General features: G+C 42.1%; 1 protein-coding gene across 1 annotated transcript in view; it reads right to left on the bottom strand.

The window, feature by feature from the left end:
- Nucleotides 1-13933, bottom strand: part of PDK3 (pyruvate dehydrogenase kinase 3) — a 78012-nt gene that overhangs the window by 15082 nt on the left and 48997 nt on the right. The window contains exons 7-11 of the mRNA XM_004769153.3: nucleotides 7054-7130; nucleotides 5663-5764; nucleotides 5168-5278; nucleotides 1979-2092; nucleotides 567-706 (exon numbers count right to left, since the gene is read on the bottom strand). Coding sequence (XP_004769210.1) covers nucleotides 567-706; nucleotides 1979-2092; nucleotides 5168-5278; nucleotides 5663-5764; nucleotides 7054-7130 — 544 coding nt within the window. The remainder of the gene's footprint in view (nucleotides 1-566; nucleotides 707-1978; nucleotides 2093-5167; nucleotides 5279-5662; nucleotides 5765-7053; nucleotides 7131-13933) is intronic.

The raw sequence follows: 13933 nt of genomic DNA, 5'->3' as shown, positions 1-13933 counted from the left end.
CATTCACAGTGTTGGGCAACCCCCACCCCCCACCTCCAGAACCTTGTCATCTTCCCAACGGAAACCCTGCACCCATTAAACACTAACGCCTCATTCTCCCTGCTCTCGGCAACCATTCTACCTTCTGTCCCTATGCATCTGACTTGGCCAGGTACCTCACATAAGTGGAATCATAGAGTATGTGTCCTTTTCCGTTGCATGGATAAACCACATCTTGTTTATCTGGACTGATCATTTTAACTTATTTTCAGATTCAACCCACCCACAGACCTTCCCTAAATGCCCTCCTGTCAAATGTCCTCCTGCCATCATAGGTGATGACAAATCCCAAAACGTACTTTGAAAATCCAGTCTACGGCAGGATAAACCTTGCTCCCTGCTGTTCGTATCTCCAGTGGAAGGGCTACTCTGGCTACCCGGTTCTCATCGCCCTTCCTTCCCTTAGAGATCACTCTGCTCTTCCAGTGAAAAAGCCACAGAGAAGATCTGGCTAAAGGGATCATCTGACTGGTACATTCTAGGGAATCATCTGATACTTTATAATAGAAAGCAAAGTGGGAAATTACTGTTTCGCCTTGTATTTCGAGGCGTCCCTCGGTTCTCTACTGGGATTGCTCCAGTCATCAGCTTCGGGAGTGGTCTTGTAATGGCGCCACGCGGACTTATTAAAAACCGGAAGTCTCTCAAATGATTCACTGGAAAGTGCCTAAGAGACAAACAAAAACATACACCAAAGGACCACGTGTCATTTTTCTCACATGAAATATTAAACCAAATTTTACTATTAAAACAAGAAACCTTAATGTACATTTTTGGAATTATATTGAAATTACATTTTCATAGTTTACTTAGACTGGCCAGGATGAAATTAAAGCTCCTTTAAAGGAATAAAAACCTTCACTCATTCAAAACCAGTAGTAAAGTACACAAAGCAACCAGAAGAAAAAGCATCTTAATTCAGTTAATACTGCTTTGAGATATTCAATCATCTTGACTCTATGGTCTTAGGCCAAGCACTACTCACTGACCAATCGCTTTCCCAGAGGGCCCATACGGAAGGCCCCTAAGTATATAAAGTTTCATACATATGAAGTTTATAAACATACACCCATAAGGTGATATCAAATAGCACATCATTTAGATGCACTAAGTAATGGTATAACACGTTACATACAACATGTATCACACTACACGGCTGTTAAAGAGAATGAGCAGCTCTGTATGAATGGATATAGCAAGATTTCCAAGCCTACACAGGAAAGCTAAAAAAATAAAAAAAAAGGGGGAAAATGCTGAAATAATCATTATATAGGAAAAAAATTATTTTCCCCCATCTGTTTATCAATGCAGAATCAACTCCAGGATGCTCCATGAGAACCTGGTACCATGGTAGCCTCGGGGAAAGAGAAGCAAGTGGCTTAGAGACAGCGGTGGGAAAGCCTTAAGTTCTCCCCTTTGTAGCTTCTCAATTCTGTACTACGTGCCTGTATTAACTACTTAAAAAATCTTCCAAATATTCCAGAGTTTAGAAATAAATAAAAGTCTGATGCCACCAATGCATGAGAAAACTTGTGTTACAGAAGCTTTCTTATTACATCAGCCTATTTATATTACCATACTATGATTACTGAATTCTTGGAAAGCCAGTGAGTTCTAAAGTAAAAGACTAAAACACTTCGGTTTATGAAAATCTGTCTCCTTTTAGATTAGCCCTTTCAATGCTTATGCAATTTAAAAGAAATTGCAAGTAAGAATCATGGCTTTAAAAATCAGTATTTTAGCTTTTCCTTCTCCATGTTCCATATTTTACTATATCTGAGCATAAAATCAAGGGCAGGACACACCCCGGTTTTCCCATAAAACTTAAGTAAATCTGAAATGAATGTAAGAGATGATGCAATGTTATTTTCCATTAGTTATTAGAACCTAAAGCTTTCAAAAGCAAAGATGCCTTCATATAACTAATAAAGTGCAGTACCTTTAAATAAATGACAGCATCAGTGCCAACTCCTTCCATGGAATAGAGTTTTAGATCTCCTTGGAAATATCTAGCATATAGACGAGAAATTGGCAAGCCATAACCAAATCCAGCCTACAAAGAAAAGAAAAATAATACAGTGAGACGTGCACAAATGCTAACATACTTGGAATGAGGACTACTCAGAAGAGTAAAATAAATTCTCTTTTAAGAATTTATTTATTGGGGCGCCTCGGTGGCTCACTGGGTTAAAGCCTCTGCCTTCGGCTCATGTCATGATCCCAGGGTGCTGGGATCGAGCCCCGCATCGGGCTCTCTGCTTAGCAGGGAGCCTGCTTCCCCCTCTCTCTCTGCCTCCCTCTGCCTACTTGTGACCTCTGTAAAATAAATAAAATCTTTTTAAAAAAATTTAAAAAATTTATATTTAAGAAATGAGAGCAAGAGAGAGCATGAACAGGAAAGGGGGAGAGAGAATCCTTCAGCAGACTCCCCTGAGTGGGGAGCCTGATACAGGGCCTGATCCCAGGACCCTGAGATCATGACCTGAGCCAAAAATCAAGAGTTGGATGCCCAACTGCCTAAGCCACCCAGGCGCCCTGATTAAAAGGAATTCTTAAGTCAGATTTAAAGCAAGGAAGATCCAACCTTTACAATGATGTGTATATTCATTTTATGGCAAACAGTCATTTTCATCCTGTAAAAGCACTTCTCTTATGTTTGGAAAACATTAGAAATACTCCCAAGTTTTGACTAATTTTTTTTTTAGCATTTTTAAGTAAACTGTTAGCATTTTGAAAGCAAATTCCAAATCAAGTGGAATTTGAACTGTTAACAAAACTAAACCACATCATCACAAAGTTCCGTTATCAGATTTTCTTGCTCTCTGAAGTAAAAATTAAATGAGTAGCACAAGAGTTCCAATCTACTGGTACCCAGGCTAGTACACTGAAAAGAACATTTCCTGAGACTCTAATTCCTAAAGTTCTGGGAATGCTGAAATATTTTGCTATACGGTAGGTCACATGTATCTCGTTTTGAGAAAACAATTCCAATGCCCTCTTACATTTTCATGTCATAGAACCCTGAATGTAACAGGTTGCTGCAAACAGAAAAGTCTCAGACATTGACAAGAACAATAAGAACAAAGGATACTATATCAGCAAGTCTAGACTAGAGGAGCAGGTTCAGTGCCACAAGCTTTGGCCCCTCTGATGAAATCCCCAGGGTAATGCACTTGTTAGAGCAGAGGTTACACGGGCTTTAGGCTCAGAGAGACATAGGGAGAAATCCACTCTGAGCAGTTTACCTAACCTCTCTGAGATTGCTCTGTCATCTGAAGATGTAATGAAAAGCTTCCCTCGGAGCTGCTCTGAGGATTACACAACCTAACAAGTGTCAAGTCTTGACACAGTGCCAGAGACCTAGTAAAAGTAATTAAATGGAAGCTGCCATTATGGCTACTGCAGAGCCACGATTTTACCAGCTTACATGGATTTCTTCTGTTTGCGAACATCTTTCCTACGTTCCTCCCTCAGGGCAGGGACTAACTCAAAGAGTTGGATATGACGGTGCGCACTGTCATTCCAGGGATTCTGCACTGACAGGATATGGTTGGTGGTGAAGACAAGATATCCAAGATGATGAATGTGGTCACCATAGCAAAGAAACCAGAATATTCCAGGAAGAGGCCAAGGAAATCTGTCTCCTACACTGCAGCAAGGCCCAGAACCTGCCCTCAGGTCTACCAGGGAAGAGCCGAGAATGCCTGAGCCCAATCCTGTTGTGGGTGTGAGGAGCCAGGTAAGCCATGAGAACACAGAAGAGGGGTCCCTACCTAGACAGAGTGAGGTTCATCCAGGTTTTCCCAGGGTGTCAAAGAATCTGACAGGATTTGGGGATGTATACAGTTGATAACTGGGACAGAAGCTAGTGGAAATCTTTCTTCAAAAGGAGAGACTGTATGGGACACGGGAAAGAATGCTGACACAACCAGTGCCAGCTGTGCCCTAATGAGTACAACGACCTTGGGCAAGGCACTAGCCTTATTTTCTCGTCTATAAAATGGGAGGTTGGATACATAATATTTTAAGGTCTCTTACGTCAATTCAGTTCCATTTTTTAAAAAAGATTGACAGAACAGCTGTCCTCAACCTGCTCTCTTGAGACCCGGAATAGAGGATCCATATTCCTTCTAAACAACTGGGGACTTGCTTGTAGTGCTTTTTCTTTTGACATTTACTTAAGTAGGTACCAGAGCCTGGTGAAGGCAACCCCTTTCAGAATTGATCTTTTGAGAATTTTCTTGACTCCTGTAAGCATGACTTCCTCTCTGTTTTCAACATGCCAAGTTAACAAACTCTGTCTCGAATAAATGATGCAAAGTGTTGATTTTATTCATACAATAAAATATAATCTCACATGCTTATCAGTCAAGTAGAACTTGAAAAATGAAACTTAATTTGTACCCTCAACCGTTCTGCAGACTGATAGCTATGTTGCTGTGTTTAATGACAAAGGGTTCAATTGTTGTTTGTCAATTAGAAACACTCAGCAGGGGAACAAAGTGTGGCCCTAGCAGGATCTAAATGCTGCCATGGTAACCTGAGGCTTTTCTCACTGCCTAATAAAGCCTAGACAGAAAGGGCTCCGAAAATGCATACGCCACCTATATGTTTCCTGCTTATGCTGTTTACTATACAAAATTTATTGTATTCATACTTGAACATTCTAATTATATAAACAGATTTGGTGGAGAAAGTTAAAGGCCCGGGGTGATTTGAGGCTCCCACAGCACGCGGTACCCAAGTGCCCAGGACCACGCGGCAGCCCTGTGAGGCTCCTTTGCTCAGGGGCAGGCGGCTCTTAACCTTCCATTCCCTCGGATAGAGCACCCGGCGGGGAGTGGTGCTCCCGCAGCAATCCTTAACCAAAGGGAGGTGCCTTTTCTCTACAATAGGAAGTGAGGTACTCAGCTCTGAGTGTTTCTTAGACAAAATTAGAAAAGAAATCTAAGTCCAAAGGATTGACAAAGAAAGTAGCAGTGGGATAAAATCTCCTTTCCTCCAAATTATGCCGGAAACATTCAAATTCAGAGAGGCTAGGGTAAGGAGCCAGGGAGAAAGGCCGCTCTGCTGGAGTCCCTTCTCAGGTTAATGGTCTTCCCCTAAGCAGCACTTCTAAGATGCTTACCAGAGGGGCGGCTCTCGTAGGCTCCAGGCTGGGTCTCGGAGCAGTTGAATACATGTAGTTAAAAAGGCGGTCTATTTTTCGAAGTGGGACACCACCACCTAGGTCACTTATCTGTAATGTACAAAAGGGTTTTTTAAAAACAGTCGATCTATACTTAGTACGAGGAAGAAGTTCATTACAGTACATACCAGGTAACTAACTCAAAGATAACGAGGGCTTTGAATCCCCAGGGAAATACAGCTCCACTGTGAACAAACTAGAACAAAGGAGGCAGGGACAGCCACTAGGATCCCACAGACTTGGGCTGGGGTCTGGTCCAGCTCCCTGAAAAATGGGCTTCTGCTAAGCTTAAATGAGGCAAAACAAGCTAAAGATCTAACGTGGTACATAAAAATAAGACATTCAGGGTCCATTTTCTTCTCTTCCCTCAGATTCCTCAGGGTCTGGGTACTATTAAATCAACCGATAACGTGTGCAAACAAAGCAGGTAGTTACCTTAATAGACAAGTCTTCTTTACCCAGAGTAACGAGGGTTTTAACAGAGGGGTAGGCTTCTTTTCTGTCTTCATATAGTTCAACTGTCGCTCTCATTGAGTTCTGAAATAATAAGCCTTTTTTTGTAGCATACCGCTGACTCACAAACCACAATTTAAAAAAAGAACTAGCACAGGATTACTTATTACACAATAACGCTTTTGTGGAGCAAATATTAGTTGGGTTTATACACCCTTTATTTCCCCCTCTAAAGAACTTAGCTAAATGTGTGTTTGGAGCAAGGAAAAATTGCCCGATGCTTTATTTTGATTTCATCGAGTTTTATTTCCATCCATCATACTAAGTATTTTTTTTCTTTCTTTTCTCTTTTTGTTTTTCCTTAGCGTATTTAAGTCATTCAACTCTTAACCAAGAGGAATGTTTTTTATCACAGTAACGAGGCTGCATTTACTTATCAGTCTGCATTTACAGAGCACCTTTCCTCTAAAGAAGGCGGAAAACCTGAGAGTATTCATGCTTCCCACAAAAATTAATCATTTGGCTTAAAAAAAAAAAAAAAGTAGAAGCAACGTCAGTTAAAAAGAAATTCTCAAAAGCCACAGCTGTTGAAGAGAAAGTTCACAATTGAATGCCCATCTCAACCTTAAAGTGTTACATCAGTAACATTATAATTTTGGGAAGCAAATCAGCATAACTGATTTTTCAGGTGTTCAATTTAGGGTTTTACACATCGGAAGAAATGAAATTTTAGCTTAAACGCCTTGTGCCTATAATACTGCTCTTATAAATGCCATGAGCTGGTGATTAACAAAAGCAATGCAAGCCGTGGAGTCTAGGAGATTTTATTCTTTTTCTTCATGGGGAGGCTAAGGGAGGGCAGCTCCTCTTTTTGGTCCAGCCCCTCCCTATCTTTCCTGCTTCCGTCAGATCTTCTCAATGGACCCAAATACGTCAAAGAGTTACGGGATCTCTCAGAACTAAAATAACTGCTAAGGCACCAAAGTGCTTAACGTTCAGAAACCTAAACACGCAAAAACATGTATTTATTTTGATCTGGCTACCACCAGTAAAGCCTTCGCCAGGTTGGGAAAGTAAAAAGCATCTCTAATCTCAAAACTGAAGAAAAAACAGTATGGATTTTTACATAAAATCACTGAAGTACAATTAAGCTCCCAAATCAATATGTACTAATATTCACGAAAACTGTACCGTACACAGCAATTTTTCATCTCACAGTGTACAAATTATAAAACCCACAGGGTATCAGAAATAGAATTTTTAAAATGGTTATGCAAAACCTTTTTCTTATGCTAATCTAATGAATCCATTATGCTCTGAATCAAAGTAATTTAAAATGAAGACTTCTTTCCGTGTTTTTAAATTCCACTTACCTTGAACAACTCAAATAGCATGTGAAACAGGTGTGAGGGCACATAAACTACCTGAATAGGTTTGTCTGGAGCTTTGGCTGAAAAAAGACACAAAAACCATCAATGAATAAGGACAAAAACTATAAGAAAGTCAAGAATGTGGCTGGCGTTCTATCTCCCAAGTACATAAAAAAGAACTCTACACGAAAGGCTAATTTAGGTTTCCACCTTTGAAGTCAGGGCTGAGCAAAAGCATGTGCTTGGAAGTCCAACAAACCCGGGGAGAAATCTGGCTCCTTCACTTAAAAGCCATGTGACCTTGGGCGGGTTACTCAATCTCTGTGAACCTTAGCTGAGCAAAACTGGATTATTATTATGTGTGTCATAATATTCTAAGCATTACATAAGTCATCTAAATATCGCTCAGTGTTTTTCACAAACTCGCCACCCCCAGTGGTGACCCCAGCAGTCATCATGGAGAATGTGAAGCCACAGAGGAAAAGCAGCACATCTTCTTGCAGATTAGACTAAGAAGCAATGTTAATCTCTGTTCAATTTCCACAAACAAGGCATATTAGAGTAGAATTTAAGGTTCACATAACTTTTCTACTAGTAGCAGGCAGACAACCCCTCCCCCATCCCGAGAGACCCATAGCCCTTTCTCCTTGCATCAGGGATCTCCGGAGGAAAACACAAGAAACACTGAATCCCATGTCAGGCACTAAGAACAACGTGGGCTACAGAGAATGGATGGTGGAACACTTGGTCCTTCCTCCTCGTGGCCCATAATCATGGAAAAGACTGAAAATACGTGAACATTCTCAAGTAGAACACATAGTCACCCATGTTATAATTTTCGACTTAACTACTTCCTCTAATATAAGTAACAGGGATATAGGTAGAGCAAACATTTGTTAGGTTCTTAGAAGGTGTGAGAAGCTTGAGCATGCACAATCCAAGTGAGCCCGCCTGACACTACAGTGGGGTTCACAGGGATGGTGGCATTATTATGGGCGAGGACACGGGCTGTGCGGAGGCTATGTGACTCGCCTACTGAAACAGAAGAGGCCTGAAACTGGACAAATGAACCAAGAGCTTCTGAGTCTGAATCCTGAACTCTCTGATGATCAGTTACTTTTGAAATTATTCAATAAAATAAATGAAATTTCTAAAAACAAAAAGAAGAAAAGCAAAAATCCTTCTACCTTTACCCCCAAGTCTGCACCCAGAGGTAGTCACTTGCTACTACTTCTGCTTTAGTCTTTCGGTTGATAGTATTTCCATTCCGGTCTGTAAACCTGATGAACTCTGTACTTTGTCTAGAAGTTCTTTTTTTTTTTAAGCTGAAAATTGGGGCGCCTGAGTGGTTCAGTGAGTTAAAGCCTCTGCCTTCGGCTCAGGTCATGGTCCCAGGGTCCTGGGATCCAGCCCCACATCGGGCTCTCTGCTCAGCGGGGAGCCTGCTTCCCCCCTCTCTGCCTGCCTCTCTGCCTAATTGTGATCTCTCTCTCTTTCTGTTAAATAAATAAATAAATAATCTTTAAAAAAATAATAAAAGCTGAAAATTGAGGGGCGCCTGGATGGCTCAGTCGGTTAAGTGTCTGCCTTTGGCTCAGGTCCTGATCTCAGGGTCCTGGGATTGAGTATCAGGCTCTGTGTTCAGTGCGGAGTTGGCTTCTCCCTCTGTCCCTCTTCCCCCACTCAAGCTCTTTCTCTCTCAAATAAATACATAAAATCTTTTTTTAAAAAGCTGAAAATTGACAGTGTTGGGAGCATCATAACTAGGTAAATATGGATCACTGCAGAGTGGCCACGAGAGTGTAGAAGAACAGTATTTCCTTCCCCGTGATTCCAATGACATGTTTCACTGGTCACAGGAAGAAGAATGTTCTCAGCCTTAAGGTGAAATGATTGCCTTAATCCTCCACCAATTCCTTAAAATCCCGCTACCCTTTTTTTAGGTTACTGAGTATTTGGACTGTGTCCTTCTTACACAGTTTTGTTTCCTGGAGCTTCTGATTACCCTTCCTCTTGGGTAACTGGACAAGAAACATGCTTTCCTCACCACATCACCAAGATCCTCTAGCTTCCTATTCTAGTGCATGGTATCCATTTCATTCTTTAAGATTTTTCAAATTAGAATTGATTGCCTTCCAAACATGCCGCATAGCCATCATCTTCAAAATGTTTTTGATTAAAGTTCTGGTATGTTCTTTACTATTTCTTATGCCCACATGACATAAACCATCAAGTCAGTCAAGTAGCCTACCTCAGAAAGGTGCCCTTAGGAAATACATTTCTTAATCTTTACACCTCTGACTCACTTGAAGGTCTGGCTAAGTACAAAATTCTGCATTCAAAATCATTTTCTCTCAGAATTTAGAAGGGGGGGGGTAGTCTCTTGGCCATGGTAGTGCAGCTGGTAAGTTTAATGCTAGTCAGATTTTCCTCACGCCGCTGGGTGTCGCCTGAGGTGTGATAAACCCTGGTAGTAATATTCTTGTTGAATGAGGAATTGGACAAATCATTTGAGAGCTGGTGTTCATTTCCCCCTGGGGCCCTCAACTAAACAAGAAGGCTGACTTGGAGCCCTGCAGATCTGATCAAGACTTCTCAAGTAACTTTAGGGTAGGCAGACAGTAAGCTGGCTTCTGACCGGAGGGTGCCCCAAATTCTCAGTGAAGAGGGCTTTATTTGGGGCCAACAACAGGTACGTGAACAGCCCCACTTTTTCCAAGGTTATTCTTGAAAAAGGGACTCTGATTTTAATTTCTGCCCTAGGAAGAATGCTTGTGACTGACTGTAGGCAGAGCACAGCCCAAGACCAGTGTTCCCTATCACCCCTCCGTGCTCTGCCTTAGACCAGCTTTCAGCTGACCCCTCCTTTTGGCTTCCCTTTCCAATGCTTTGCCCCTACTGGCTCTGCTCCTGGGGTCCCTCCATCTTCTTCTGCTTGGTCTGTAATCAGCAGACTTCCCTCAGTTTACCCTCTGGCAGGAGGTGGGACCAGTGGTCCACTGATGACGGCCCCCTGGTTTCTTTGCTGTTTTTCTTTGTATTCCTTTATTGTCCTTTTAATGGCTCCCCAGGAACAAGTTGAACACTCGGGCTATCTTGTACCAAAAGGCATGATTAGTCATATAAACAGCCTTCTGAATTCAACCTTTTCACTCCAGATCTTTTTCCAAATCTAATCTCTGATGTGTTTTTTTCTTTTCACTTGAACCAACATTCTCTAGGAGTCATCTGTAGGCTTGCTCAATTACTTGTACTTTCTTGCAGAACATTATAGGTTAGATGTCTTTCCTTCCTTTTAAAATCAAGTCCAATGTTTTTGTCCATAACTTTTAACCTAATCCTGGGTCCAATGGCTTTTATGTAGTGGACCCTTAATAGATATTTATTAACTTTCTAAAATAGAACATAAATGCAATATGAATTTTCCATCTAAAGTATATTTTTTAAAGTAAATGGAAAAAAATGGCTCAGGTTTCTCATACTCAAGACTCAAGAAATAATCAAGTCTCTCTTATAGAGTCATTGCTCCAAAAACCATTAGTTGAAAGACATGTAATAAATACCAACAGAACTCTACGTGGGATACAGAGAATTTTATTTTCAGATAGCTCTCCTATAAGAATGAATAAAGTAGAGGCTAAGCAGAAAAGAAATGCATTTAAGAGAAAAGGTAGCTGGGCACTTAGAGATGATTGGTTAAGTCCCAAAGTCAATGGATGAGGCTACAAGAAACAGTACACAGTGTAGTTCAAAGTTATCCTGGGATTAAGTCCTGATTCTGGCATTTAACAGTCACATTAATAGGTATTTAAAACATCTGGGCCTCAGTGTCCTATATCTGAAATGAGCACCGTACGTACCTCACTGGGTTACTATAAGGATTAAACGGGTTAACAGGGATAAACTAGCTTACAAACAGCCCGCCGCAATGTTAAGTAGTCAATAAATGCTGGCTAGTATCACTACTAAAAAGTTAACTTTATGGTCTTAACAGGGCTACCAGCAATGGCTTTTCAACTACTGTAGAGAACCCCCTGACCGAAAATAACCACGAAAGTATCCAATATAGGGAAACTGGAAATCAAAGATCCCAGGATAGATACACACCTCTCCTGGGAACCTTCTTTTTCAAAAAAGATTTTATATATTTATTTATTTGAGAGACAGAAAGGGAGTGCAAGCAGGGGCGAGAGTAGATGGGGGGAGACAAGCAGACTCTTCGCTGAGCATGGACCTGGACACAGGGCTCGATCCCAGGACCCTGAAATCATGACCTAAGCTGAAATCCGGTGTCAGCCACTTAACTGACTCAGCCACCCCAGCACCCCCTGGGAACCCTCTTATAACAACGTATATATAGAATGACTTGAATTTTTCTTTTTAACTTTTAAAGATTTTATTTACTCATTTGACACACACAGAGAGAGAGAGAGAGAGAGAGAGAGAGAGCGCACGAGCAAGGGGAATGGCAGGCAGAGGGCGAGAGAGAAGCAGCCTCCTGCTGAGCAGGGAACCCAACGCGGGGCTCGATCCCAGGACCCCGGGATGATAACCTGAGCTGAAGGCAGACACTTAACCGACTGAGCAACCCAGGCGCCCCTGACTTGACGTTTTCATGTTGCCCATGAAACGCAGAGCTATGAACGAACCTCTCGACAGGAAAAGACTAATCTAGAAATGGTGAAGAAATGCAAGTAGTAACCATAGTCTTATCTTTCCCAAGCCAACTCTGACTTCCAGTAGCCACCCTTTTATTAAAAACATATATATATATATACCCAGTCTGTGTCTGGTGCTGTATTTAAGGCCCCAGCAACAGTATCCTTTTATCACCACGCAAGGTGATCTTACAGACAAGGAAGTTGTTCCGTGTGTCCTCTCCCACCACCTGGAGAGCTACAAAGCTCACGTCATCCCTCTGAGCCGGGCTGCCTCACCGCAAGGATCCAAAACAGGTAAGAAAAGAGGTGTCTTTGCTTAACGTTTTGGCAAGTGATTTCTCAGGAGAATAAGAAAGCTAAAATGAGAACAAGTGTGACAAAATGGATGCTTGTCTGGAGAAACCAACGTGGGTTGCCACCGGGGGCAAGTCAGAAAAATCTGAAACCTGATAGAAGATAAACATCTGTTATTTTTTTAAGATTTTATTTATTTATTCGATAGAGACAGAGAGAGCACAAGCAAGGGGAGCAGCAGGCTTGCCCTGAGCAGAGAGCCCGATGCAGGGCTGGATCCCAGGACCCAGGGATCATGACCTGAGCCAAAGGCAAACACTTAACGACTGAGCCACCCAGACGCCCCAACACATCTGTTATTTTTATTGCTCCTGTTAAGTGTCATCAGAAGGAGAAAAAAGAAAGTTTATTTTAGCTGGCTCCCAATATCCAGAGTTCCTGGGATGACTGGTAAACACTGACAGTGTTCACAAAGTATGTTCTCCGTAGTCCCATTCACTACTTTCTCAGGGGTCTACAATGGTAAAGAAAAAATGCCCAGAGATTCAGAACGAAAGATGATACGTCAAACTGATGGAATGATTCTTGGGAAGCAACAGAGGTTCCTTCGGGTCAGCGGCAGCCACACTGCTGTCAAGCACACAGCGGAGGGCAATGCTATTCCTCACTATGGTTCGAGGCGCCTGTGGGGTAATGGAAGCAACGAGAAAGAAGCAGACTCTGAAAATGAATCTGTGGGAATCTGGATCCAATAGATTTTTCCTTTAAGGAAAACTGAGATGGGCAACATGCTGTGGGAAACATCCACTCTTTACAAAGTGACGTCTACTTAAGGTGTTCAGGACTGACCTCTGACCTGCATCTCTACCACAGAACTTGTTAGTGCGAAGGCACCGCCCTTAGCCACATCCACAAAGAGCTCTGACATTCAGAAAATCGTAAAGAGAAATCATAAACACATTACCCAGAGCCACAGGGAACTAGAGGTCGCCTATAACCAGCAGCATTCACTTATCTTAGTGATGGGAAAGGGGACTTGAAAAATCATGCACGAGACAGTGCCAAAAATAGTTGTTAATCTCTCCTCCTGGTGAGGCGCGCTGCCCAGCGTGACAGTTTCACTGAGAAGAAATGTGTGACACAGCTGGCTCCTGGGACTCAGCAAGAGCGGGCTGGCTGCTCTGGCCTTTACAGTGAGTCAGACTGCCATTCATGCAAAAGAGCAATCGGTTATCACCTGCGATTTTAAGTTCCGCGTTTGACAAAGAGAAACGTGCAGAGTGAGGTTAGGCCTCACCTTGCCAGTATGAAAAAGCAGAGAGAAGACTGAGATGTTTCTACTTGGGAATACTCAAGTGAAGTCCTTTCGGTTCTGGCAGTGTATTGATCCAAAATATGGGCACAACTCTTCTCGGAGAACCCAACAGACTTGGAAAGCAGCTTGGATACCTTCTGGCAGAATGCAGGGGCAACTGTCCTACAACAACAGCCTAACATCTTTTCACATGTTGATCTCATTATAAGCAAAATACATTTTTAACATTTTTATTTATCGAACAGACAGAAATCACAAGTAGGCAGAGAGAGAGGGGGAAGCAGGCTCCCTGCTGAGCAGAGATCCCAATGTGGGGCTTGATCCCAGGACCCTGGGATCATGACCTGAGCCGAAGGCAGAGGCTTAACCCACTGAGCCACCCAGGCGCCCTAACATATTTTTGAGAGGGAATTTGGTTTATCTTTAACTGTAAACATCCACATCCTAAGATTCAGTCATTCCACTTCTAGGGACCCAACCTACAGAAATGCTTCCACGTGTTCACAAATTTTCCCACCCTGCAGACACAGACACACCTTTCACTGTTCGTTATAAAGAATATGGGAAAATTGGAAATCCTAAATGTCCGCTCAATGGTAAATGACTCCATAAT

The sequence above is a fragment of the Mustela putorius genome, unplaced genomic scaffold (genome assembly GCF_011764305.1).
Source record: "Mustela putorius furo isolate JIRA1106 unplaced genomic scaffold, ASM1176430v1.1 tig00003836_pilon_pilon_pilon, whole genome shotgun sequence".
Taxonomy (NCBI): Eukaryota; Metazoa; Chordata; class Mammalia; order Carnivora; family Mustelidae; genus Mustela; species Mustela putorius.
The sequence above is the reverse complement of the archived record's forward strand: the minus strand, read 5'-3'. Positions and strand labels throughout refer to the sequence as shown.